Here is a 24,774-nt window from a genome sequence, read left to right as displayed (position 1 = left end):
AAGGATGAAGCTCACAAAAGGGGTCTGGTCATGCGTGGAAATGCTGGTGGATGACAACAGGATGGACACTGCAGGTGTGCTGGTGAGATGCGGGTGGAGTTTGAAAAGAGAGACAGCAGCAGTCTCCAGGAGAGAAGGGGCGCCCTCCCACGTGCTCTGGCTACTCATAGTTATCTGCAATGAGCACTCGTCTCTGGTTCTTTGTGATAATAAAGAAAACAGCTCACAGCATGAGCCCAATCACATTCTCCAACACAGAAACCAGGAAAGGAAGAGAATGAACTGCACAAGTGTGCCACCTGCCAGCCTGGAAGTCTAGGGGTGCTTCTTCCTCCCACTTCTCCTCACAGGCCCCTGGCCTTGCAAGAAAGGCAGGGTGGGCGGTTTCTCTCAAGGCTGGGGTGTCAGCCTTCCCTCCCTCACCATGTGGAGCCCAGAGCTGCAGAGAGGGGCAGGCTGCAGCCCACTCACCACTCCCAGGGAGGGAGTGGGCAGTCCACACGAGCAATGGGGGTGCAGGGGGGCACCAAACACCCAGGACTGTCTACCTTGTCCCTCCACATGGAACAGGACCACCTCTACCTTCGTGAGTCTAGTGAGCATTGGAAACATGGCCGGTGCTTCCCAGAAAGTGGAACTATAATTTATCTTAAATTAACAGGATTGCAGATTACAAAATTGGTAAGTATTTCATACACAAAAGTATATGAAGCAAAAAATGACAGGCCATGCCTGCTGCTGGGACCTGAGCGTGGCTGTGTGAATGACGGGAGCCTGCTCTAGTGCACACCCACCAGGAGCTGAGGACACTCAAGGGAACAAGATAGTCGAGGCCCCGCCACAGACCAGAGCTGAGAGTGAATGATGACTGCGCAACTCTGAGTACAGCAGAAAGCACCCACTGTGTGCTCGCCAAGGTGGTCTGTGGCCTGGACTGTGTAGGAGAAAGGCATGCTGCTTGAGAGGCCTGCTGCCAACAGGCCTTTAGAGTTCCCAGCAGGGCACTGAAGCTCTCAGGGACCATGAGCCCCATGACCTCAAAGCCTGCTTCCCACTCATCTTTCTGAAGGCCCTGCTCCTTGCCCAACACCCACACTCGAAGCTCACATTTCCATCTCCAGACAGGAAACCGCCATGATGTCCCTCCAGCCACTACTTCAAAACTACTGTGTGGCTGATAAACAGGCATCTCCTGTTTTCTGCCGGCAAGACAAGGTGCTGCTGCCACCCGCCTCAGCTCCAGGAGGCCTGGCCGCATCAGGCAGTGGCCCTGACCCAGCTCCCCCTCGTCCACACTGCTCCTGCTCCATGCTTACAGGGGTCACCCTGGCCCTAAAGAACCATGTCCAAACCCTGAAGCCTGACCCTGCTGCTCTTGGCCAACTCTCACCACCTGTTCCCCAGTGGGGTGGCAGGTTTCCCGTTCCCACCCATCATCCTTGTTTAGCCCCCACCCTTCACAGCAAGTCCACTCCTGCCAGGCTCAGTCCCACATGTTGGGAGGCCTCTTTCACCCTTCCTCTGCAGGTGCACTATGGCCACGGCACCTGCTGTGCTTCGGTGCAGACCTGTACTCCTGTCTCAGTCACTTCAATTCTCAGTGACTGAGAATTGGCCTTTAACGTCTGTCCCCACCTTGCCCTGCCCCAACACTGCCCATATTATCTTCTAAGAGTGGCTAAGGCTGAAATGAGCTGAATCACTTATTTACAAGCTATCTCCTTCCCTCCAGAGAAATGCGCTAGGCAAAGACTGCAGCTACTCGCTTGGGGCCCCGAGGCCAGGAGCCAATCTCCTTCCCATTTCTGGGGGCTGAGCACACATCTCCCGGCCAGCAGAGTACATCATCTTGTCCTGACTGGCTGTCAGACACTGGGATTGTTACCAACACAAAGAGAAGACAGAAGGAAGGAAAATGGCCAGTCATGGAGACAGGACAAATGGAGTCACAGGGTCGACACTGACAGCTCCAAGTCCAGAACTACCTAGAGAGAAGAGCTCCACCCAGGGTACCTGACTTATTTCTGACACATTGACAATAAACATAATATTCCTTTTGGTCTCAATAAGATAATAAGTCCCTTGTCACTGAAAATATTCAACCATCAATGGAACAGAGGTAAGAGTTGGAGTCCTGATTTCAAAGAGATGCAGACCAAAGAAGAAAAAAGTCACACCTTCTGACTCCATTCAGCCAGCCCAGCACCCCAGGGATTCCTGCAGGAGTGTGTGTACCTGTGTCTCCGAGCAGCCCGGGCTCCATCTCCATGCCTTCCTGTTGCTGGTAGAAGTTTTCATAGAAGTTCTGGGCTGGCGGGATGGGGGGCATCATTCCAGAATGAGGGGAGTCTCCAGGACCATATGGCATCATCGGGGGACCTCCAGGACCCATAGGTGGGCCAGGATTCATGCCAGGGCCCATCGGCATGTCCGGGTGCATGTCCGGGTGCATGTCGGGATGCATGTCCGGGTGCATGTCGGGGTGCATGTCAGGATGCATGGGGCCCCCCATTGGCCCTGAGGGCCCCATGTTGGGACCAGGACCCATTGGCCCTGGGGGTCCTCCAGGTCCAGGAAACCTAGGAGAGAAAACAGTTACTATGAAAGCAGCTGCTGAGGAAAGGAGGTGGCACCCTACCCCCAAAAGATGTGGAGAGCTCAGGGGACCCCAACAGGTTCTAGGGCAAGACCCTGCCCATGCACCTGGTTCCTGTGGGCTAATGTGGGCGGGCGGGCACTCACCTCACGCCCAGCTTCTCAGCCAGCTGTCCTGTGGGTCGCACCACAATCTCAAATAAGGAAGGGATCTTCTTGTTGTACATGTCCTGCTGCTGCTGCAGCTGTTGCGGGGACAGCGGCTCGTGCACTGGCATGGGCATCTGAGGGGGCCCGGGAGGGGGTGGAGGGGGTGGGGGAGGGGGAGGGGGTCCACCCTGCATGGGCCTGCCATTGGGAGAAGTTGGGGCCTGGGGACCAGGGGGCCGGGGCGGGGTGGGCAGGAGGCCCACCCCAGGGGGCGGTTTGGGCAGCGGGTTGATGCCCTGCTTCTTCAGCTCCTCCACTTCTTTCTCATCCTCAGCACCAGCTTCTGCGTCGTCAGCCAGCATCTGTAGGTGAGAGGGAACCAAGGAGTAACGGTCACAGAAGGCTCGGACAGTCAGGCGGATTAGACCTCCCCACCTTGAGAGCTCAATTTTGAAAGGAAAATCTAAAGCAGAGCATGCAGAGGCCCTCACAGAATGGGTTCCGTGACTACGGTTCCTTTTTTGTCAACCACTGAGGCACACAGCCCCTTTTATTTTTTGTTTAGAGACAAGGTCTCACTAAGTTGTCAGGGCCTTGCTAATCTGCTAAGGCCCTAAATAAGTCTTAAGATGGATGGATACCATACATCAGTGCGTTCTTTCTTTCTCTCTCTCTCCTTTATTTTTTGCAGTGCTGGGACTGAATCCAGAGCCTCATACATAGTAGGAAGAGGTATCCACCCAGCCCTGGGGAAGCCTTATTAACCCTCAACACCCGGGGCTCCTGTTTACTACTGCAGCACCACGAGTTCCCTCAGTGCACTCCTGAAAAGGTCTGGTGCCAAGCTATTCCTGTGATGACTCCTGGTGTGCCCATCCTGCCAACCCCATGAAGGCAAGACTGTCTCCTACCCTGCTGCACCACTCGCGCATGCCACTGGCCCTGATATAGGAGAGTTGCAGGTGAGGTGTCAAAACATGTGGACATCTGGCCAGGCGTGGTGGCACTCGCCTGTAATCCCAGGGGCTTAGGAGGCTGAGGCAAGAGGATCGAGAGTTTCAAGCCAGTCTCAGCAATTTAGCAAGGCACTAAGTAACTCAGCAAGACCCTGTCTCTAAATAAAATATAAAAAGGGCTGGGGATGGGGCTCAGTGGTCGAGTTGTCCCTGAGTTCAATCCCTAGAACCAAAAAAAAAAAAAAAAAAATTGTGGACATCTGGACTGGGCCAGAATGTCTCGGCAACTATGTGTAGAAGAATAAACATGGTGGCCTGAACACCCTCAAAACACCACCCACCAACACCATCCTCTGTGTACCGGCAGAACAAACTTCAGGGCTACTAACATGGGCACAATGCCTTCAGGAAAGATAAAAATAAAGGTTTTACCTCATTAAACAGGAACAAACCTGACCTCTGCTTCCGCTCCCCGCCCCCCCAGGCCTTCTCCGTCTGGTCTGCCTCCCTGGCTCCCACCATGATGCCTTGTTCCCTCTTCGGCTTTTCTTTTTGTATTAAGGATTGAACCCAGGGGTGCCGAACGACTGAGCCCCAGCCCCAGCCTGTTTTTTATTTTTTATTTATTTCCTAAAGTATTCCTTTTAGCTATAGATGGACATTATTCTCTTATTCATTTATTTTTATGTGATGCTGAGGGATGAACCCAGCGCCTCACACGCGTTAGGCAAGTGTTCGCCACTGAGCCACAACCTCGGCCCCTTTATTTTTTTATTTTAAGACAGGATCTCACTAAGTTTCTTAGGGCCTCCCTAAGTTGCTGAGGCTGGCTTTGAACTTGTGATCCTCCTCCTTCAGCTTCCCAAGCCACCAGGATTACAGCCCTGCACCACCACACTTGGCTCATCCCCTCTTGGTTAACACCATTTTCCCTGGCAACACCTGGCACCTGCTCTCATTTCCAGGTTCCTTCAGACATCAGCTCTCCCAGAGGCCTCCCAACATCCACAAAATAGGCTCGCTCTTCTGAATCTGCAGAACATGCTGCCAATCTCTGTACCACTGAGCAGGCGTGAAAACAGGGCAGCATCCCCTTTTCCACAAGTTGCCAGCTCCAGGGACAAGAGCCTCTGGGAAGGGTGAGCCCAGTGCTCACACGCAGCAGACACCTTTGTCACTCCTGGATGGCTAATCCGACAGAGGCTCTAACAACTTCCTCTGTGAGAGGGTCCCCAGTGTCCAGAGAGAGAGGCCTCCTGCTCCTTGGGACCCAGTTGCATTCTACACAGAGGAGTCTCAACTGGGCCCAGTACTCAGGGCCTCTGCCTCCTCTCTAGGCTGGCAGCATGACATTCAGCCTTCCAGGACTCAGCCCCAGACAAGGCCTCCCTCGTCTCACACAGGCCCCTAACATCGGGAGAAGAGGCCAGCTCAAGATATACACGTAAGGGGCTGGAGCTGTGGCTGTGGCTCAGTGGTAGAGCACTGGCCTAGCACGTGTAAGGCACTGGGTTCAATCCTCACCACCAGATAAAAATAAATAAATAGAATTTTGTACACATCAACAACTAAAAAAGATACAGACAGGTTCTGCATTTAAGCCCAGACACAGACTATAAATAACATAAGAGAACACAACCAGAAGGGTCAGACCCAAACTAACCATTGGTCCTTCTAGCACAGACACTGAGCTGGGGTACATCTAACCCTGAACACTCCCAGTAGCAGGACCAGTGCTCACAGGCACACCTCAGCAGACACAACCACCAAACACCCGGCTCTCAGAAAAGCCTTTCACACCAAGACTGATGCATTCAGTGAATCAAAGGGATTCCAAAAGTCAAAGTCACCTTTTCAGCACAAAAATGGGAGTCATATCTGCACAATGCAAAGATATATGGACCAAGTCGGGTGCTGTTGCGCACACCTGTAATTCCAGCGGCTTGGGAGGCTGAGGCAGAAGGATTGCCAGTTCAAAGCCAGCCTCAGCAAAAGTGAGGTGCTAAGCAACTCAGTGAGATCCTGACGCTAAATAAAATACAAAATAAGGCTGGGGATGTGGCTCAGTTGGTTGAGTTACCCTGAGTTCAATCCCCAGTACCACCACCCCCAAGATATGTGGACCAAGTTCATTGGGCCAAGTAAATGAGCTAAAGGCAGTTAGTCAAAAACTCTAAGCTTCTTCCTCAAACTGGAAACAAAACCATCCTTCAGCTAATGATGGGACCCACTTAGCCATCCACACAACGGAGTGGGAGTTAGCACCAACAGAAAGAGACCACAACATGCCTCCACAGGAGCGAGAAGGAGAGCACAGAACGGCTACTGTCCCCACAGTCCACGGAGTCTGCACAGGCTTCACATGGATTGTTTCTCTAATTCTGAAAATTATTATACAGGCCCCCTGCCCCCAGAATGGGGCTGGAACCCAAGGCCTCCAACATGCTGGGGAAGAGCTCTGTCAGTGAGCTACATCCCAGCCCTTTTTACATTTTATTTGGTGACTGGGTCTAAGTTGCCCAGGTTGGCCTCAAACTTGCAATCTTACTCCGGCATTGCTCTGGCCTGTGCACATTTTTCTCTTTTTGGTACGAGGGATTGAACCAAGGGGTGCTTTACCACTAAGTTAAGTTCGCAGCCTTTTGCATTTTTTGAGACAGAGTCTAAGTCGCTTAGGGACTTATTAAGTTGCTAAGGCTATGGGGCTGGGGATGTGGCTCAAGTGGTAGCGCGCTCGCCTGGCATGCGTGTGTCCCGGGTTCGATTCTCAGCACCACATACAAAGATGTTGTGTCTGCCAATAACTAAAAAATAAATATTAAAATTTTCTCTCTCTCCCCCTCTCTCTCAAAAAAAAAAATAAAAGTTGCTGAGGCCAGCCTTGAACTTGCACGATCCTCCTACCTCAGCCTCCTGAGTCACTGGGATTATAGGCCTGTGCCACTGCACCCAATTTACATTTTACTTTCTAACCATCCCACCTCTTCTCTAGTATTGTTTTTCCTGGGTTGCCATTCATTTTTAATCTACATTCTTGACTTGAAATAGGGACTGATACTGATGCTTTAGAAGGTTTGTGGACAGAAAAGCTAAAACATGCCCCTTTGGTTTCTGACTAGAGTGTCTAGCATAGAGCTGTCCAATATGGTGACCACTGGCCATACGTGAACAACAAGTGCAGGAAACAGGGCTATTCCAAATCAAGAGGACTGTAAGTAGAAAACAAAAGTCTCAACTTTCTCCTTATAATTTGTTACTTGCCAAACAGTACTGGGGTCAAATAAGATATATTATTAAAATGAATCTCGGGGCTGGGGATGTGGCTCAAGCAGTAGCGTGCTCGCCTGGCACGTGTGCGGCCCAGGTTCGATCCTCAGCACCACATACCAACAAAGATGTTGTGTCTGCCGAGAATTAAAAAATAAATTATAAGTAAATAAATAAATAAATAAAATGAATCTCATTTGCTTATTTTTTTTCTGTATTTTGGAATTGGGCTTGAACCCAGGCGTGCTCTACTTGTGAGCCACAACCCAGCCCTTTTTATTTTCAAACAGAATCTTGCTAAGTTGCTGAGGCTAGCCTTGAACTCACAATCCTCCTGCCTCAGCCTCTTGAAGTGCTGGGATTACAGGCCTGTGCCATGGTGCCTGGCTTTTGTGTATGGCGGAAGGGAACGTTGGGGGATAAAAATTACAAATAAAAATGTACTACTAGAAAAAAAGTAAAACAAGATACTGCTTGGTTGTTTCTGCTGGAGTACAAACTTGGAGCCTCCTGCAGGGGGCAGTCTTCAGTCAGGCATCATTCAGCCCTTCAAAGGGGAAATGGAGCCACCATTTCTGGTCCCACTCCTCCTGTGGTGAAATGACTAGACTTAAGGTTATTTGTCACATAACCCGAGGGTAAGGGGCTCTCTGAAGACAAATGTAAGAGTGTGTGCGTGCGTTCCCAGGACACAGGACCACCAGCATGAGTGCCTCCAAGCGCCTGCCCACTTGTCAGGCAGCTGCAGAAGGAGGGGCTCCCTGAGCTGGCTCATGGACTGATGGGCTAGGTCCTTCCCTTTTTCAAAAACAGCCAATCTCCTAAGACTGTTGTGTACTAGGAGGCGAGGAGGGATCCTGGTCCATCTCCCTCCACCCTCTGGACATGCTGTGTGTCAGAGAAGAGTTCATAGTACCCCAGGCCCTAGTACTGACTCCTTGGGCAGAAAACTACAGACACCAGCAGCTTCAGATGTCACTTGGCTTGTGGATCTTGACACCTCGACTGAGGAGTTCCCTCCTCCAGAGACCTCCCATTACCCCTCCCTCTCTGCATGAAGGTCCCTACAAGCTGCAAGCAACACTGACATTTCCACTGCCTCCTTTGTGTCGTGGGCTGTTTTCCTTTTTTTTCTTGCCAGTACTGGAGATTGAAGCAGAGGTGCTTTACCACTGAGCCACATCTCTAGTCCTTTCAATTTTCTTTTCATTTTGCATCAGGATCTAAGTTGTTGAGGGCCTTATTACGCTGCCTCAAACTTGTGATTCTCCTGCCTGAGTCTCTCCCATTGCTGGAACCCAGGCGTGCGCTACTGCACATCGTAGGCTTGCTCTCTAGGTGATCCTGACATCACAACACATATCTGAAGATACACCAGGCGGTACTCCTTTTACACAGCTATCCCCAGTGAATATAGCAACAGCCTGCTGTGGCCAGAAACAAGATATCCACACACGGACACGCCAACTCCCCTGCAGAAAGGAAAGCAGTCACTGTTGCCTTCTGAAAATGACCCAGCAGCTCATCAATGCAACTGGGAATTCTGGACCTGCATAGGCCAGATGGGCAAGCTGCAGCGCCAAGGCAATGGAAGGGGTGCTTCCCGGTTCCTGTTAGCTCTGGGCCCCCAGACATTACCTTATCCAGGAGCTCTCTCGTCTCTTCAGTGAGGGGGTCATGGGAGAACATGCAGTCATCACCATTAATGCAGTTCCCAGTGGTGTGGTATAACTTACATGGAAAATCACGTTCACGACAAATTAAGGCAAATACTTCAACTCATGGAACCCACCAAAGACAGAATCCATGCCCTTTGTTTTGGAGATGAGTAAACGGAAACCTAGAGAGGTCAAGTGACTTGCTCAGGGTTGCACAGTGGTTGGCAGCTACTCAAGACAAGACATGGTTCTATAGACTCCTGTTGCAGAGCAATTTCTGCCCCTCCAAGGTGGCCTTGGAGTTATGCCCTCAGATCTTCAATGGGAGTGGGGAAGTAACATGACTTGCTCAAGTTTACAAAGCCCGTTGGAAAATTTTCAGAAAGACAGGCACCGGGCACAGGCCAGTCTTATGAGTTTACGTGAAAGAGGACACAGCAGGTGTGTCCTGGCTTACACGGCAGACCCGGTGTGGGCAGAAGGGGGGTTAGGTGAGATGAAGACCCCAGAAAGCTCTCAGCACAAGGCCAAGCATGATGAAGGGCGCCACAGCGGCTCTACGCAACAGACGCAGATGGCAAAGGATATCGTGCATGTAGGGGCAGTTCTCGGCTCTGGCGCAGAATCCAGTGATGTAGAACTTGCACAGTTCTCGCTTCTTTGGCAGTTCAATGTCGTGGCTGAAATTACAGTGGTCTCCCTGGAAGAGAAGCACTAAAAAGGTAAGGTGGCAACAGCAAGGCCTTCCTTGCCCCTTGGAAAGGACAGCCAAGGAACAGCAGGCTAAAACCTGCCCTTGCCACATCCCCATGCCACTGTCTCTGCTGCTTCTCTACAACTCTCTTCTCCGTCTTCCCCCAGTTTTCATCTATTTTTCACTGTTGGCTGCATGGTAATGAGGGCTAGTCACCTACCTGCAACCCAGTACCACACTTCTTCCTTCCTAACAGAACCCTAATTTTGTTTGGGGTTGAATGTGCCTAGCTAAAAATACTTCTTTTCCCAGCCTCATTTGCAATAAAATATAGGCAAAAGTTCCCAGAAAGAATACTTCCTAAATAAAAAAAAATTTTTTTCTTTCGCTCATCTTTCTTCCTCCTAGACCTTGGATGCGATGTCCAGAGGCACAGCAGCCATTATGCAAACATGAGAATAAATGCCACATGCTTTAAAAAGGTAGAACAGAAAGTAGAAAGGAACTTAGGTCCCGAGGATACCAATGACCACTACAGCATCTTCTACTGCCCATCCCCCCAAGACTCCTTGTTCGGAGACAAATGTCTACTGTGTCCAAGCCAGTAGAGTTAGGTTTTCCTTTACTTGGAGTTGAACATAATTCAAACAAAAGGAATCAAGGTTCTTGTTCTCTGTTCCTCAGCCTTCAGTCCCTTACAGGAATCACTTACTATCAACTGAGATAAAGAAAGCAACTGTTCTTATAACCAATATGGACACCAGTATGGAGGGTCCCCAAAAGATTAGGCATGGAACCACTGTGACCCAGCTATACCATTCCTCAATATTATTCTAAACAATCAAAGTCATCATACTACAGTGACAAATGCATACCCAGGTTTATAGCCAAACTATGGATCCAGCCTAGGTGTCCATCAACAGGTGAATGGATAAAGAAAATGTGGTATGTATACATGATGAAGTTTTATTCAGACATAAAGAAGAATGAAATCATGTCATTTGCAGGAAAACAGATGGAATTGAGACCATTATGTAAAGCAAAATAAGCCAAACCCAGGAGGTCAAGAGTAGTATGTTTTCTCTCATATGTGGAAACTACAGAGGAAAAAGGAAAAACGGGTGACTGTATGAAAAACAAAGGGACAACAGTAGAACAGAGGAAGGGGACAAGGAGTTTGAGATGAAAGCAGGGAGTGGGGAGGTGCTAGGGAGGGATATTGGCCAAGTTATATTGTTGTTGGTTTTTTTTTTTTAAGAACTTAACCTTATTTATTTTTATGTGGTACTAAGGCTTGAACCCAGGGCCTTACCTGTGCTAGGCAAGTGCTCTGCCACTGAGCCACAACCCCAGCCCCTATGTTGTTATACTGTATGCATGTACAAACATGGAACAACAGATCCCACCATATGTACAACTATGATGCACCAATAAAAAAAATAAAGAGGGGCTGGGGTTGTGGCTCAGTGGTAAAGTGTTTGTCTCGCACATGTGAGGCACTGGGTTCAATCCTCAGCACCACATAAAAATAAATAAACAAAATAAAGATATCGTGCCCATGAAAAAAAAAAAAAAAAAAGAAGCTGTTCTGTATCTGCTTCCTCTATACTTAAGGATAGATACTCCATTTTCTTTGTATTCAAGTTTCTAAAAAGAATATGAACCGTGACTGTAATACAGAATGTTTTATATGCCACACATTATTCTGAGGTACCTATTTCTTCCCAAGACACGTGCATGGGAGCAGCATCCCTGAATGCCCATCAGAACCTGTCACGTCTTTACATTAGTACTGACCCTTATAAATGCATCTGAAGCCATACAGATGGATCAAAGCTTTGGCCGAAAAATATCCCTAAAACTGAAAATATGTTCCCCTGCTCTATGTCCTCATCACTCTGAGAAGTCAGTCGAATCTTCCAGGCCTGCCCAGGTGTCTCTGGGTATCAATACCAAGAACAAAGAGCATCACACGATCTCGTCCACCCACCACAACAGTTAGTATGACCTCCAGGTTATTCAGAGAGGCGACACAGCCTGCTTCTTACCCATGTGCACCGCCCTTCCACAAAGTATTTGCAGATGACTTTGCCTTTCTTGTCAGACTGCTGGTGGGGCTTGTCATGGTCACCTCTGCGGTAGCTTCCCCCACCACCATCCTGTGAAGAATGCAGAATGAGTGAAGGGGGTGAAAAGAGCAGCTCTGGGCAGATGGGAAGAGCACGCAAAGGGAAGGGTGTTCACAAGAACACAGACAAGCACTTCTGACCCACCCTGAAGGGAGTGCAGAGTTTGAACCCATGTGTGGAGTACTGGTGCACACAGGAGAAAGCTCTAGCATTCAGAGCTGCAGGCAGCTGGGATCTTGAGTTCTGTACAGCTGTGTGGGAACATGTCACCTCCTAGAGGAGGAGGCATGGGCCAGCCTCTAAGACCCTGGTGGACTAGCTGAATGGGTCACCAACGTCAGACTCGCTGAGATGCTGCAGATACTGCTGAAGACATTTTTTTTTTTTTTTTTTTTTTTGGTACTAGGTACTAAGGAATGAACCCAGGGGCTCTTAACCACTAAGCCACATCCCTACCCCTTTCTGTGTTTTATTTAGAGACAGGGTCTTGCAAAGTTGCTTAGAGGGCACTGCTAAATTGCTAAGGCTGGTTTTGAACTCGACCTCACAAACTGCTGGGATTATAGGTCTGTGCCAGTACCACTTTCCCAGCTGAAGACATGGTTGTAAATACAAAGGGTCTACCAGCACTGAGTCCCCAGGACAGACATCATCAGCCCCAGGGGTGAGAGCCAATGGGAGTAGGAGGGCAGGATCAGCCTCAAGGAATGACTCATTAAAGGGGTTAAAAAAAGGCTGAGCATGGTGATGCATGCCTATAATCCCAGCACCTCCAGAGGCTTCAACAGGAGGATCACAAATTCAAAGCCAGACTCACCTCAACAATTTAGTGAGTCCCTATATCAAAATAAAAAAATTAATGGGCTGGGGATGTGGTTTGATGGTAGAATATCTCTGAGTTCAATTACCCCTATCAAAGGGAGCGGGGAAATCCCAGAAGGGGCCCTAGCCAAAACCATCAGCTCAGAACAAGGATCAACTCACGCCCATGTCGTCGTCATAGAAGTCCTCATCATCGTTCATTCCGCTCTTATTCATCCCTCCACGACTTCCACCTCGACCACGACCCCGGCCCATGCCTTTCCCTCGGCCTCGGGAACCCCGGCCCCGGCCTCGACTCAACCCTGCAGAATGAGAGTGGGTTAGCCTGCTCCCCTTCCCAGGGCCTGAGTCCAGCAGCAGCTACCAGCCCCCAGCAACACAGGGCACCTGAGGCCCCTGCCCACCTCGGCCTCGGCTGTCCTTGGACCTGCGGTACTGGTTCAGCTCCTTGGAGTACTCATCATAGTCATCATCGCCCATTGGCTCCTCGCTTTCTCCATACTGGAATTCCAGAAAGACAGAAATGGCAAGAGAGTGTCACAGAGGAACAAGGAACATTCCCTACACACCCTGCCTCCTAGGCACTGGAGTGCGGCTGCCTCAACAGTGGGTGGTCCTGGTCCTTCCTGTGCAGCCCTCATTGGGGAGACTCCTGCCTCCCAGCCACTGGGCAGAACCAGTAAGGCACACTATGGACAGCTGTCTGGCTATAAAAGAAGTGGCGGCTCATTGGGTCCTGGCTCAGAAAGGCCACAGAATGGTGACCTTGCAAGGCAGGAACAGAACACTGCATGTCTTCTGTAGGGGCAAGGAGCCTAAACACATATTCCTGGGCCTGGGGATGTAGCTCAATGATATAGCATTTGCCTAGATGTGTAAGGCCCTGGGTTCAAGCCCCAGGAAAGAAAGAAAAACAAAGAAAGAGGGAAGAATAAATGAAACTTGTCTCCAAGGACAAGGTTGCTTCACAACTAACCCTTAGATACTTTTGCCATTTCAAACCATATGAAGGTTTTATCTAATGCAAAATGAACATTTTAAAGCACATTAACCAGCTACTCAAGGCCTTCCTTTCCTTCAGAATGTTCCTGTGTCCTTCCACCTTAGCCAGAGAGCCCACTCTTGTCACTCCAGGGCTACAGAAAACCTTACTTCCATCTCTTCCTCGTAGAAGTCCTCTTCGTCCTCGGGGTGGTCTCCCACAGAGCCTCTGCCCCGGCCTCGGCTGCCCCTGCCCATGCCTCGGCCTCGGGATCCTCCACGGCTTCCTCGGCCCCTGTAGCCTCTGCCCCGGCCTCGGCTGCCTGCACAGGGATTGGAATAGAGAGCCTGATATCAGAGCAGATCCCATCAGCAAGAAAGAAGATAACTCATCTCCTGCCGCTCAATCACTGCATCTTCCTGCTTCTTCAGGAATCCTCCCAGCCTCCCTGGAAAGATTAAAAGTCCCCTGGTTCCTCAGCACTCCTGACATACAGCTACTACAGAACTGACAACCCTGCTTCATGGGTACCGGCCACTTAGCTGTTCAACATAGCAGCCACCAGCCACAAATGGCCAACAAGCACCTGGAACAGGCTAGTCCAAGCTAAGAGAGGCACAGAGCCCAAATCAAACACTGGTTTCCAAAGACTTAGTGGGGAGAAAAAGAGACAGAGTGTATAATATCCCACGTGTCTGCTTTGAGTTCATACTGAAACACACTCTGAATACACAGGTTGATTAAACTGGTTGTTAACCTGTTTCCTGGCACTTTGTCAACGTGAACACTAGAATATGAGAACTCATGAGTGGCTCACATTCCAATGCCACTGGACAGCACCGGTGGAGGGTTTCCCCAAATCACAGAGCCTGCCCCCGGGAAACAAATGAAGGTTGCTCTAACAAAAAGCTGGGCCTAAGGCAGGGTCACAAGGCTAAGAACCTCTGAGCTGTAAGATTCTGGAAGCCCCTTGGGCTGGCTGCCCTTCTGGCAGGAGACAGTTCTAAGAGATTAGGCTGGGCTGCTGTCACAGTGCTCAGCCCTCCCCTATCTTCCTGGCCACAGGTTCAAGGTTCAGAGGTGATGGCAGCTGCACTGTCAGGTAATGGGAGCAGGGAGGGCTGGGGATGGGCAGTGCCACTGAGGGTTTCAGCAGCCAGTTGTTATTATCCTAGTCCAGGTGACAGAGACATTAAGCTGTCCCTTCTCACTTTCTTCAGAGCTGACCAGAAAGTGAATTTAAAAAGAAAACACCCTCAGCCACGCTGGCCTCCTCCCGGCCTCCTCCCTGCCACTGCCTAGCTGGGGATCCTCTTCCCACACTCCTCTGTGGCTAACCTTGGTCCCTGTACCCTGCGTAGTTCCCAGAACTTCTTTATCTATTTCTCTCACCCCTAAACAGCTGCCTGCATCTCCTCCTGGACATGAGGAGCTCCATGAGCAGGGCCTGTGGTCAGCCTGGCTCTGCGTGGTTCCTGCCCGGCAACCACTTAGCCCTAGAGAAGAATCTGCTGGAAGGGCTCACCTCGGCCCCGGCTGCTGCCCTCCTTGGCACGCCGGTACTGGTTCAGCTCTTTGGTAAAGTCGTCGTAGTCCTCCTTGCCCATGTCCTCCTCCTCATCCCCCTCATACTCCCCATACTGCTCATTCTCATAGTCTTCATACATGCTGTAGCCCTTGCTGTCCATCTTGGAGTAGGCCTTTTTGGGCAGGGGCGTGTTGTGCGATGGAGGGTATTGCTGGTGGGACTGGGCCCAGGAGAGAATCAGGAAGAGAGGGTGAGTCAGGCCTCATGGACTGGGGTCAGAACCACCAAGGTTCCCAAGGATTCCTGAACTGACTTATCTGAGAGTCTCTACTGTCCCTGGGTAGAGACCACTGCTGGGCCTCAACCACTATGGAGACCAATCTATCAGGGGGCCCACATATTTCTGTCTTTCAGAAACAGCTAACGCTTGAAAGAAAACTGAGATTCAGACCCCATGATCCCTGAAAAGCCAAGGGCAAGAGGCAGTATTTTCCAAGAATGCAGAGCAAGAACATTTGGGGAGGGGCCTATAGGTAGGAAGAGTGCTCCTCGGTCAAAATTTTTTTAGGGCCCATAGCACACAGCCTACAATCCCAGCAATTCAGGAGGACCTCAAGTTTGAGGCCTTCCTGTGCAACTCAGTGAGAACTAAAGTAACCTAGTGAGACCCACTCTCAAAACAAAAGCCAAAAGGGCTGGGGGTCTAGCTCAGTGGTAAAGTGCCCCTGGGTTCAATACCTAGTACAAAAAAAAATTTTGTTTTTCCCTGTATGGCCTGGAAATCCAATTTAATGATCTGCTTTTTTTAGTCAAACTAGACAGCTGTTTGAATTGTTGTTTTACAAAGGTGTCCTAGTGCCAAAAAGTGCTGGATGAAGAAAAAACAAACATTCAAATGGAAGCAACCAAGATATCCTTAAAAAAAAAAGTCCTTCAATAGTTATACAAACAAAGTGTGGTTTACCCAGACAATGGTGCATCATTTAGCAATGAAAAGAAATGAGCTACAGAGCAATGAGAAGTAACACAGGAAACGTAAGTGCATAGTGCTAAGGCCAGGCACAGGGTGCACACACAGAGTTCCAGCTGCTTGGGAGGCTGTATTGCCTGGGCAATACAGGCAGACCCCATTTCAAAAACAACAACAACAACAAAAACCCAAACATATTGCTAAGGGAAAGAAGGTAGTCCAAAAATGCTACAGATGATTCCAGCTATGACATTCTGAAAGCGCCAAAACTGTAGAGACAGTAAAAAGATCAGTGGTCTGCAGCGAAGTTTTTTGGGCAGTGAAACTACTGTGAAACTGTAACAAAATCCAAAGAGCTACAGGACCCTAACAGATTGGACCATGATGGATACAAATGTATCCAGCAGGTTCATGAATTACAACAACTTATCACACCAATGCAATATGTTAATAACAGGAAACTGAAGAGAAAGACAAGCAAAGGGAACCCTGCACTGCCTGCTCAGTTTTCTGTAAACCTAAAACTATTGTACAAAATAAAGTCTATTGATTTAAAATATCTACAATAGTCATAGTAAAACTCAAAATACAGATATATAGACATGCTCAGAAATTCTTGAGCATATCTCAAAAGGCCTCAAAACTCTCATTCACAATTCAAGCCCATGCTGTCCCCTCCATTCCTGGCCTCTCTCAGATCTGAATCTTCTCAGCTATGCCATTGGACAATCTTCCACTATGATGGATGACGCTGAGTCATAGGATGATGCTGTCTCTCCAGCTTTAAAAAGAGCTACTAACTTTTCAACATTTCTTATCAGAATCTGAAAATTCACATAGATTCCTTTCTTACGGGTTCTTCTGGTGGAAAAAATGTACACACTCTGAACAAATAACACAAATTTGTTCTTAAGCTCAGAGATGTAATGGGGTATTTAACTTCCCACTATGCAAGCCTTGAGATAATTTACTCTCCTGGCCATTTCATTCTTTTGCCAATTTCCCACAAAAGATCACTTATGAATGTCAGAAAGCAGTCAGCTGTGACCTGAGGCAGTGAAACACACTGAATCCTGCTGAAGCCCAGGGAGTCATGTGCCGAAAAGGCTCAGGAGCGAGCCTTATGGAAATCAACCACTGCCTGGGTTCAAATCCTAGCTCCTCCACTGACAACTGGGTAGCCTTCCTAAAATTTTCTAAAGACTCAGTTTCCTCATCTATAACATAGGATGAAACAATACTTGGAGCTGGGAATGTGGCTCAGGCGGTAGCGTGCTCGCCTGGCATGCGTGCTCGCCTGGCATGCGTGCGGCCCGGGTTCGATCCTCAGCACCGCGTACAAAACAAAGATGTTGTGTCCGCCGAAAACTAAAAATAAATATTAAAATTCTCTCTCTAAAAAAAAAAAAAGAAAGAAAGAAAAAAAAGAAACAATCAATACCTAACATCACAGAATTAAAATCTATGTAAATGTGGGTAGCTGTAGACTCCTGGAGCTATGAGCCCCAGGATAAACCCTGGGAGGCTGTAGGCCACCCCTCTTCCTCTCTTAGAAAAGACAGTGCTGGGGACTCTATCTTGCCTGGGAGGAGTATAGGCAGAACTGCTAGAATTTAAAGGCGGACTAGGGGTGCAGCTCAGAGGTAGCACAGCAGGGCCCTGGGCAGTGCCACTCACAGGTGCATATGGGGGGCTGTATTCCCGGTACTTGCGGTGCCCCTTCTCGCTGGGGCTGAAATCCGAGTCATCTGAGAAGTCAGAGAAATCATCACTGGAAGAAGCATGGCGCTGCAAGGACAAGGGAAGTGGAGTTAGCAATGTGCTAAAGGCTACCCTGGCACAAGAAGCCCCAGGACAGGCAAGGCTGGAATGTGCCAGAGGGCCCTGTGCTCCAACCAAAAGACCTCACCTGGGGCACTCAGTGGCAATGAAGCATAAGCTCTTTAAAAGAAAAGTCTTTACCCACTTCAGGGCAGGAAGAAAACATCATTATTGAGAGTGCCCTCAGGCAGGCCCGTGCAGGAGCCTTCCTGGACCTACTTTGTGCTTGGATTTCCTCCTCTTCTTCGACCTCCGCTTCTCCTTCTCCCGCTCTTTCTTCCGTTTCCGCTTCAGTCTCCGGTGAGACTTCTCCTCATCCGAGTCACTATGGTGCTTTTCCCCCTTTTCTTTCCGACTCCTCTCAGGCCCTCCGGGGGTGTCTTGGGTCTCCTCAGCCCCATCATCTTCCAGTTCACCTTCCTCCAACTCACCATCTTCCCTACAAACCAACCCCAAAGTCAGCATGAACCCGTGGGTGGGACAGAACCCAAGGACTCTGGGCTGGAGGAGGTCCAAAAGCCATGGGGCAAGAGCTGCAAGCCCCAGACAGACCCTTCCTCTCTAGAAGGGCTGTGCTTAGGATTCTAACTTGGCTGGGAGGGGTGCACATAGAGAACTCCTAGAATTTAAAGGCCCCACCACTAGCAGACTAGGGGCGTAGTTCAGAGGCCTTGCAGGTGCTCCATTCCCAGCAGAGAGAGACACAAAGAGAAAGCTATGCCACTAACAGGGACAAACCCACACCGGGATTTTCCATAGGTTGAGTTTTAAACAAGAAAAGTGGCAGGTTCTGTGGTCATGTGAATAAGTCTCACCCTGGGTACTGTCAGAGGGTTCCCAGAAGCCCTGCCGTGCAGCACCCACTCAGCTCTGCTCTGGAGCATTTACAAAACTCGCCTGATCACAGAAGTTCCAGATCTCAGGGAACCCGGACTGTGTCCTCCCACAGCAAAATGACCTGCTGCCCAGGGCCTTGGCCCCTGGAGCCGCCCAGCCAGCTGAGCATCTGCTCTACATCTGAACAAGGCTGAGAGGGCCATGGTTCTCAACCAAGACTACCCCTCAGCTTTCTGGTTGCCCACAAACAGGCCTCAGAACACCAATGCACCCTACAGAGGCCCACAATCACCACTGGTGAAGAGGCTCTGGCCTCCACTTCTGGTCTGGGGTTGGAGGTCACAGATAGACAGGGACACCACAGAGGAGAAATGTCTCAATCCCCTAATGAGGTCCTCACATGGTAGGTGACCCTGCCTTCTCTCCCTCCTGACATGCCTGGCCTCCACGTTTCCCTTCTGGACCCCTCCTACAGAGTTCCTGGCTTTGTCAATCCCCCCATGGCCCACTACTTTAAAAAGTAAAAGTGGTCTCCAAACATGGAGACACCACCTGCAGGACATTGGATGTATGGGTGGGGTGAGGGAGGGAGAAATAGGGTTAAGGAGGGAGCAGGAAGAAAAGCAGTCCAACTTTCAAGCCAAACCCACAGACAGTTCTCACAATTACAGAAGTTGGTAAAGGAAAAAAAAAAAAGGAAAATTTTTAAAGCTCCCAAATTCCTCATGAATGACCACCGCAAGGTCCATTGTAAACATGAAAATCTCTTCCATCTCAATTGATTAGGGCACAAAAAGAGACTAAGGTAAGGTCAAGAGTAACGGAATAGGGGATGGGATTATAGCTCAGTGACAGAGCAAGCAATGGAGTAAATGGAATGGGCCAAGGATCCAAAGCGATAACCCAAGGGGAATGGACCTCGGTAGGGAGGCTGTAGCTTAGGGAAAACAGCCAGTCAGGAGCCCCAAAGGCTCTAAGGTGAGCTCTGGAAAAGCAACAAACTGCCACTTCCTGAGAACTCTCCACAGCCCTTTCACCAGCACTGTTCCCTTGGCCCACCTCAGGGATGCTCCCAAACACTAAGGAGGCCCTCAAGAGGGGCTTCTGTGTTAATCTCACGCCATTTTAAAGTGGACAGGTCTCGTTTCAGTGCCAAGTGGCCCAGCCCTGCACATACCCAGAGGCAGAGGTCAAGGGCCACTTCTGAAACAGATTATAGGACACAAAGCTCTTTCTTCTATTTCAAAGTAAACAACAAAGAGAAGTGACCATGTGCAGCTCATGTTGTTCCCTCCTAAACCACCAGGTTGTCCCCAGCTGCCCCTACAGGCAGACGCTGATCAAAGGTGGGATCAGGGTGGGGCAGAGGGCAGCATTCCTGACAAGTGAGGCACCTTCCCACAACACTAGCCAGGGTGGCCTCGCCCACGCTGAAAGCACCACCTGAGGATGAGCACATGCCAGAGGCACAGCGTGTGTCTGCATGTGCAAGACCCTGAGTTCCATCCCCAGCACCACACACACCCCACTTGACTGGGGAAACTGGTTGGGTCCTGAGTGAGAAACTGTTACTCAGTGACACAGCAAACTTCCTGCTCTGCAATCACTGTGAGATGGCGCCTGGAGCAGAGCAACTGACTGGCCCGTCCCTGATGGGAATACTGTGGGCAGGCCAGAGCCACACCTTGGAGAAACAGGGGACAGACTGCGTAGGCTGCAAGTCCATGCAAAAATGCTGAAGAGAGGACGGCCCTCCTCACTGTAGTGTGGAAAGGGCCAGCCTGAGAGGGAGGTCATCGCTGTCTTATAACTCAATCCACAAAGCAGTCTCCATGATACAGGCGGAAGATCCTACCTAGGGTCCGCCGAGGCCTGCACTCTAGGCTCACATGCCAGGGCGCAGGGGCCAGCTGCTCGACATCTAACACACAGGAATAGGAGGGTGGGGGACGTGACAAAAGACCATCTGTGGAACTCGAAAACCCTAACCACTATCCAGAATGATTCTAGAAGAAAGCCTGTCCATTACGAAGGCCTCATCAAGACTGGGAGGACAGCACACAGCTCCAGCCTACGGAGCATTCAGCCAAGGAGTCCTTGCCCCACCTAAACTAACAGTCATGGGCACATCCAGGCTTGGCACGAATCAACCACATTCTGCACAAAGCAGGCAGGGAGAACCTGGAACTTTTTTTTTTCTTTCTAGAATTGAGAAAAGCTGAAAAAGAAACAGGAATTAAAGAAAAAAAAATCACTGCTGATTTATAAAGGGGCATTGGGATGGTGACACTGGATGGGTTGCTGGGCATTCCCAGTGCCATCTAGTCTTGGCATGCCTTCAGCCCCCAGAGTCCCAGGATAACCTCTGCAGGTGGTTATTACATAGGAGACACCCTCCCTGCATGAATATTAGGTCTGGTTATTTCCTTCAAACTCTGTTCAACAGAAACAAAACAAAACAAAAAAAAAGAAATCAAGCCCACTGGGAGAGCTGGGGAAATCCTGAGGGCCATCCACACCACTGCACAAAGGCAGCCTTCACAAAACAGCAACCAGGTTTAAGCAGTGCCACTTAACAGGCTGCCAGCAAAATCCATGTCAGAGTGGGATTAAATACCAAGGGAGCACGCTTAATAGACTGTGACATAATCCCCCAAGAAAAGTGGGGGAAGCCCCACTGCGCTAATCATTTCAATCTAGACCTGCCAAACCCTCTTGAGACAAGCACGTGGGAGAAAGCCTGCAGTGGCGGCCTGCACAGAGACCGCTTCATTCCCACAGCCCAGACTGGCAATGCCCCTACACGGCCACAGCTGGCTCTACTGCCAGAGCCATCAGGGACAAGAAATTAGTTGCACTGGGAAACGCTTGGAACTGGCCCCCAGGAAGAAATAAAAAAAGGCCAAGAGGTAGCTCTGCCTCCAACTTCCTGGACAAAGCTTCCATGGCATCCAAGTTTCCATTTTGAGAGCTGGCTGCTCCTCCTCTTGGGTCAAAAAATAGATCTAGACGCCTGGCCTGGCCAATACCAACTGAGCCAACTCCACAGGGCCTGGAAGCATGCAGGGTTCATCACATACCACAGACTTGGCAAAAACAGTACTTGGAAATGAGATCTCATTTCCACAGCAGGCTGGTGGAAGGGACAACATGCTTCTTCCTACAGACCCAAGAAACTCCACCAGCTTGGCCTCTACCCTAACATGTGCTCCTGCTATGTGACCCAACCCTTGGTTTTCTAGTCTGAAGAACGAGATAACAGCAGTACCTACCTCAAGGGCTGTGAAGGCTAAATGAGATAATATGAATAAAGTCCTGGTCATGGGGCAGGCACACAAGTTAAATATTAGTTACTTACTGGTTTTAAGAACCAGTCAGAACTAGGCGAGATGGTGTACACCTATAATCCCAGAGGCCCAGGAGGCTGAGGATCTCAAGTTCAAAGTCAGCCTCAGCAACTTAGCAAGGCCTCAAGCAACTTAGAGAGACCCTGTCTCAAAATAAAAAATAAAAGGGGCTGGAGATATGGCCAGTGGTTAAGCATTTCTGGGTTCAATCCTCAGCATCAAAAAAAAAAAAAAAAAAAAAAAAGCAACCCAGTTACAATCAGCATGCCTCATGTGGACAACCCTACAATGGCTGGAATGCTGCCCAGGAAGCACACATCACCTTCCTGAGGGGACACTGCTATCTGCTAGCCAACAAGCTCCCACTCACTTGGCCCAACTGTGCCCAACCATTCTCTCCCAACCAATCCTGCTGGTCAAACTGAAAAAAATCAACATCTCCCCTTCCTTAGCTCTAATCTATGTGGTACTGGAAGGCAACCCAGTGACTACCCAAGAAGAAAAGACACGGGAGAGCTGAGACCCAGGAAGAAGGGACAAAGGCCCCTGTGAGAAGAAAGCTTGCAACATGGCAACTCTCTACACAACAGGGTTGGAAGAAGCTGGGAGGGGCCAGGGGCCTGCGGCTCTACCTGGTTTACGAGGGAGAAAAGAGGCAAACACAGAAAGATGGAAGCTCATGGGAACAGTGGCTGTTACCTGAAGATCATGAGGCGGCTAGGTTAATGTGAAGGTCAGGGTTATGACCATTAACTGCCCAGACTCTCAACAAATTGCCTGGGTAGGCTCTGAATGACCCATTAACTAGGGACAAAATCACAAAAATTACAAGGAGGCTCCACCTCTTCAAATGTTTAACGACCAGCCTAAGTGCAGGAGCCGAGGATCGCAACCTGACCCTGTAGACGGCCGCTCACTAGAGCGAAGGCACAGGCCTTTCCATGAGAAGACTGGCTCAGGGGCTGCGCCCACGACCTTCCCTGATTTAGGAAGTAGTAGAGCAGCCCCGCGGGGAAACTGAGGGCGTTTCAGAACCAAGAAATTCTTGAAATAAACCTCTGGGTCTTGCACGTGTTTTTCAGTGTCCTTACTACCTAGTTCATCAATCAGAAACCAAGAGCAAATGGGGGCTTTCCCTTCCCCTCTTCAGAATTCTTAAGTGTAGTCATAACCTGCTCTGTGATGTCACAACATTTCCATGGAAACCTGCCCATAATATGGCACCAGCCGAGTGGCAGGCACAATGCCACCTGGGAAGAAGAGAAGGCAGCCACCCCTCCACACCCCTCCCTTCAGTGTGAGCAAGACTGCAGCCTGACACAGGCATCCAACGCAAATCACCTCAAGCATTTTGAACCTACTGAGATATAACTGCTTATTATTAGTTTTGTTAGGAGTGAAGTTGGATTTCTGGCCTATATTAAAAAAAAAAAAAAAAAAACTTAGGCAGATGCGATGGAGCACATCTGTAATCCTGATCACACAAAGGCTGAGGCAGGAGGACCGAAAATTTGAGACCAGTCTTGGCAACTTAGGGAGGCCCTGGCCAACTTGCCTTACAATTTAAAGGGGCGGGGGTGGTGGTGATGATGGTAGAATACCCCTGGGTTCAATCCCCAGTACCAAAGAAAAGAAAAACAGGGCTGGGGATGTGGCTCAAGCGGTAGGTGCGGCCCAGGTTCGATCCTCAGCACCACATACCAACAAAGATGTTGTGCCTGCCGAAAACTAAAAAATATTAAAAATTCTCTCTCTCTCTCTTAAAAAAAAAAAAAGAAAAACAGATTTATACTGAAGAATTTATGGGTGAAATGTTACTTTAAAACAGGCAGATATGGGGGGACAAGGTAATGGAAAAAGCCAAAATTGACAAAATACAGATAATTATTGAAACTGGGTGGTGAGTATATGGTGGTTTATTATACCATTTTTTCTTTTTGGTAAAGATTTTCATGATAAAAAGTTAAAGTTAGGTGCAGTGGCTCATGCCTGTAATCCCAATGGCTCAGGAGGCTGAGGCAGGAGGACTGCAAGTCAAAGGCAGCCTCAGCAATTTAATAAGTAACTTAGTGAGGCCCTGTCTCTAAATAAAATATTTAAAAAGGGCTGGGGATGTGCTCAGTGGTTAAGCACCCCTGGGTACAAGCTCTGGTACCAAAAAAGTTAAAGCTCAGAGTAGGCCAGGTGCAGTGGCATACACCTGTAATCCCAGTGATTTGGGGGGCTGAGGTAAGTGAATCTCAAGTTTGAAGCCAGCCTCAGCAATTCAGTGAGACCCTCAGCAACTTAGTGAGACCCTGAAAGGGTTGGAGATACAGCTCAGTGGTACAGCACCCCTGTGTTTAGTCCCTGGTACCAGAAAATACATAATAAAAAATAAAGCTTAGGGGCTGGAGTTGTGGCTCAGTGGCAGAGCGCTTGCCTAGCATTTATGAGGCAGTGGTTTCAATCCTCAGCACCACATAAAAATAGATAAGTTATTTTAAATAAAGGCATTGTGTCTACCTACAACTAAAATAATATATATTTTTAAACGAATGAATAAAGCTTAGAGTGGGACCACCTCAGCAATGTGAGAAGACTGTGAGGGAAAGACAATGTTAATTTCCCAGCAAAGAACCAAAGTGTAGGGTGTGGGATCTCCGTGTCACTCACCATGACCACACCCCATCTGCCCAGCTTTCCTGAACTCCCAAGCCTGCCAGAGTACCTGAGGGGAGCTGTGAAGTCCCAAAGCAGCAGGTAGAAGTCAATGCTAATATTCTACAGCACCATGCTTGTATTCCTCTGACTGCAAAAACCAGCAAACCCAGTACTTCATCCCATTTAAAGGACCATTTAAAGGACCAGCAAAAAGACTCAGATGGAAAAAAATCTGCCCATAGGATCACAGCAGGAAGCAACAGGATTAGAACAAGGATTTGACCCCAGTGCTGTCTTTTTTTTTTTTTTTCCCTGTACCAGGGATTGAACTCAGGGGCACTAAACTACTGAGCCATATCCCTAGCCCTATTTTTT

At 49.2% G+C, this 24,774-nt stretch overlaps 1 protein-coding gene across 7 annotated transcripts in view; it reads right to left on the bottom strand.

Moving 5' to 3' along the window:
- The window catches only part of Zc3h4 (zinc finger CCCH-type containing 4), a 41,270-nt gene that overhangs the window by 5,302 nt on the left and 11,194 nt on the right, over positions 1-24,774 (bottom strand). For all 7 annotated transcript variants that reach the window (XM_078031802.1, XM_078031801.1, XM_078031807.1 and 4 more), the window contains 11 exons: positions 17,792-18,011; positions 17,429-17,539; positions 14,779-15,001; positions 13,424-13,575; positions 12,676-12,772; positions 12,434-12,573; positions 11,369-11,479; positions 9,215-9,326; positions 8,607-8,716; positions 2,743-3,107; positions 2,236-2,579 (listed from right to left, as the gene is read on the bottom strand). In XM_078031802.1, the coding sequence (XP_077887928.1) occupies positions 2,236-2,579; positions 2,743-3,107; positions 8,607-8,716; positions 9,215-9,326; positions 11,369-11,479; positions 12,434-12,573; positions 12,676-12,772; positions 13,424-13,575; positions 14,779-15,001; positions 17,429-17,539; positions 17,792-18,011 (1,985 nt within the window). The remainder of the gene's footprint in view (positions 1-2,235; positions 2,580-2,742; positions 3,108-8,606; positions 8,717-9,214; positions 9,327-11,368; positions 11,480-12,433; positions 12,574-12,675; positions 12,773-13,423; positions 13,576-14,778; positions 15,002-17,428; positions 17,540-17,791; positions 18,012-24,774) is intronic.

This window comes from Ictidomys tridecemlineatus, chromosome 15 (genome assembly GCF_052094955.1).
Source record: "Ictidomys tridecemlineatus isolate mIctTri1 chromosome 15, mIctTri1.hap1, whole genome shotgun sequence".
Lineage (NCBI taxonomy): Eukaryota > Metazoa > Chordata > Mammalia > Rodentia > Sciuridae > Ictidomys > Ictidomys tridecemlineatus.
The sequence above is the reverse complement of the archived record's forward strand: the minus strand, read 5'-3'. Positions and strand labels throughout refer to the sequence as shown.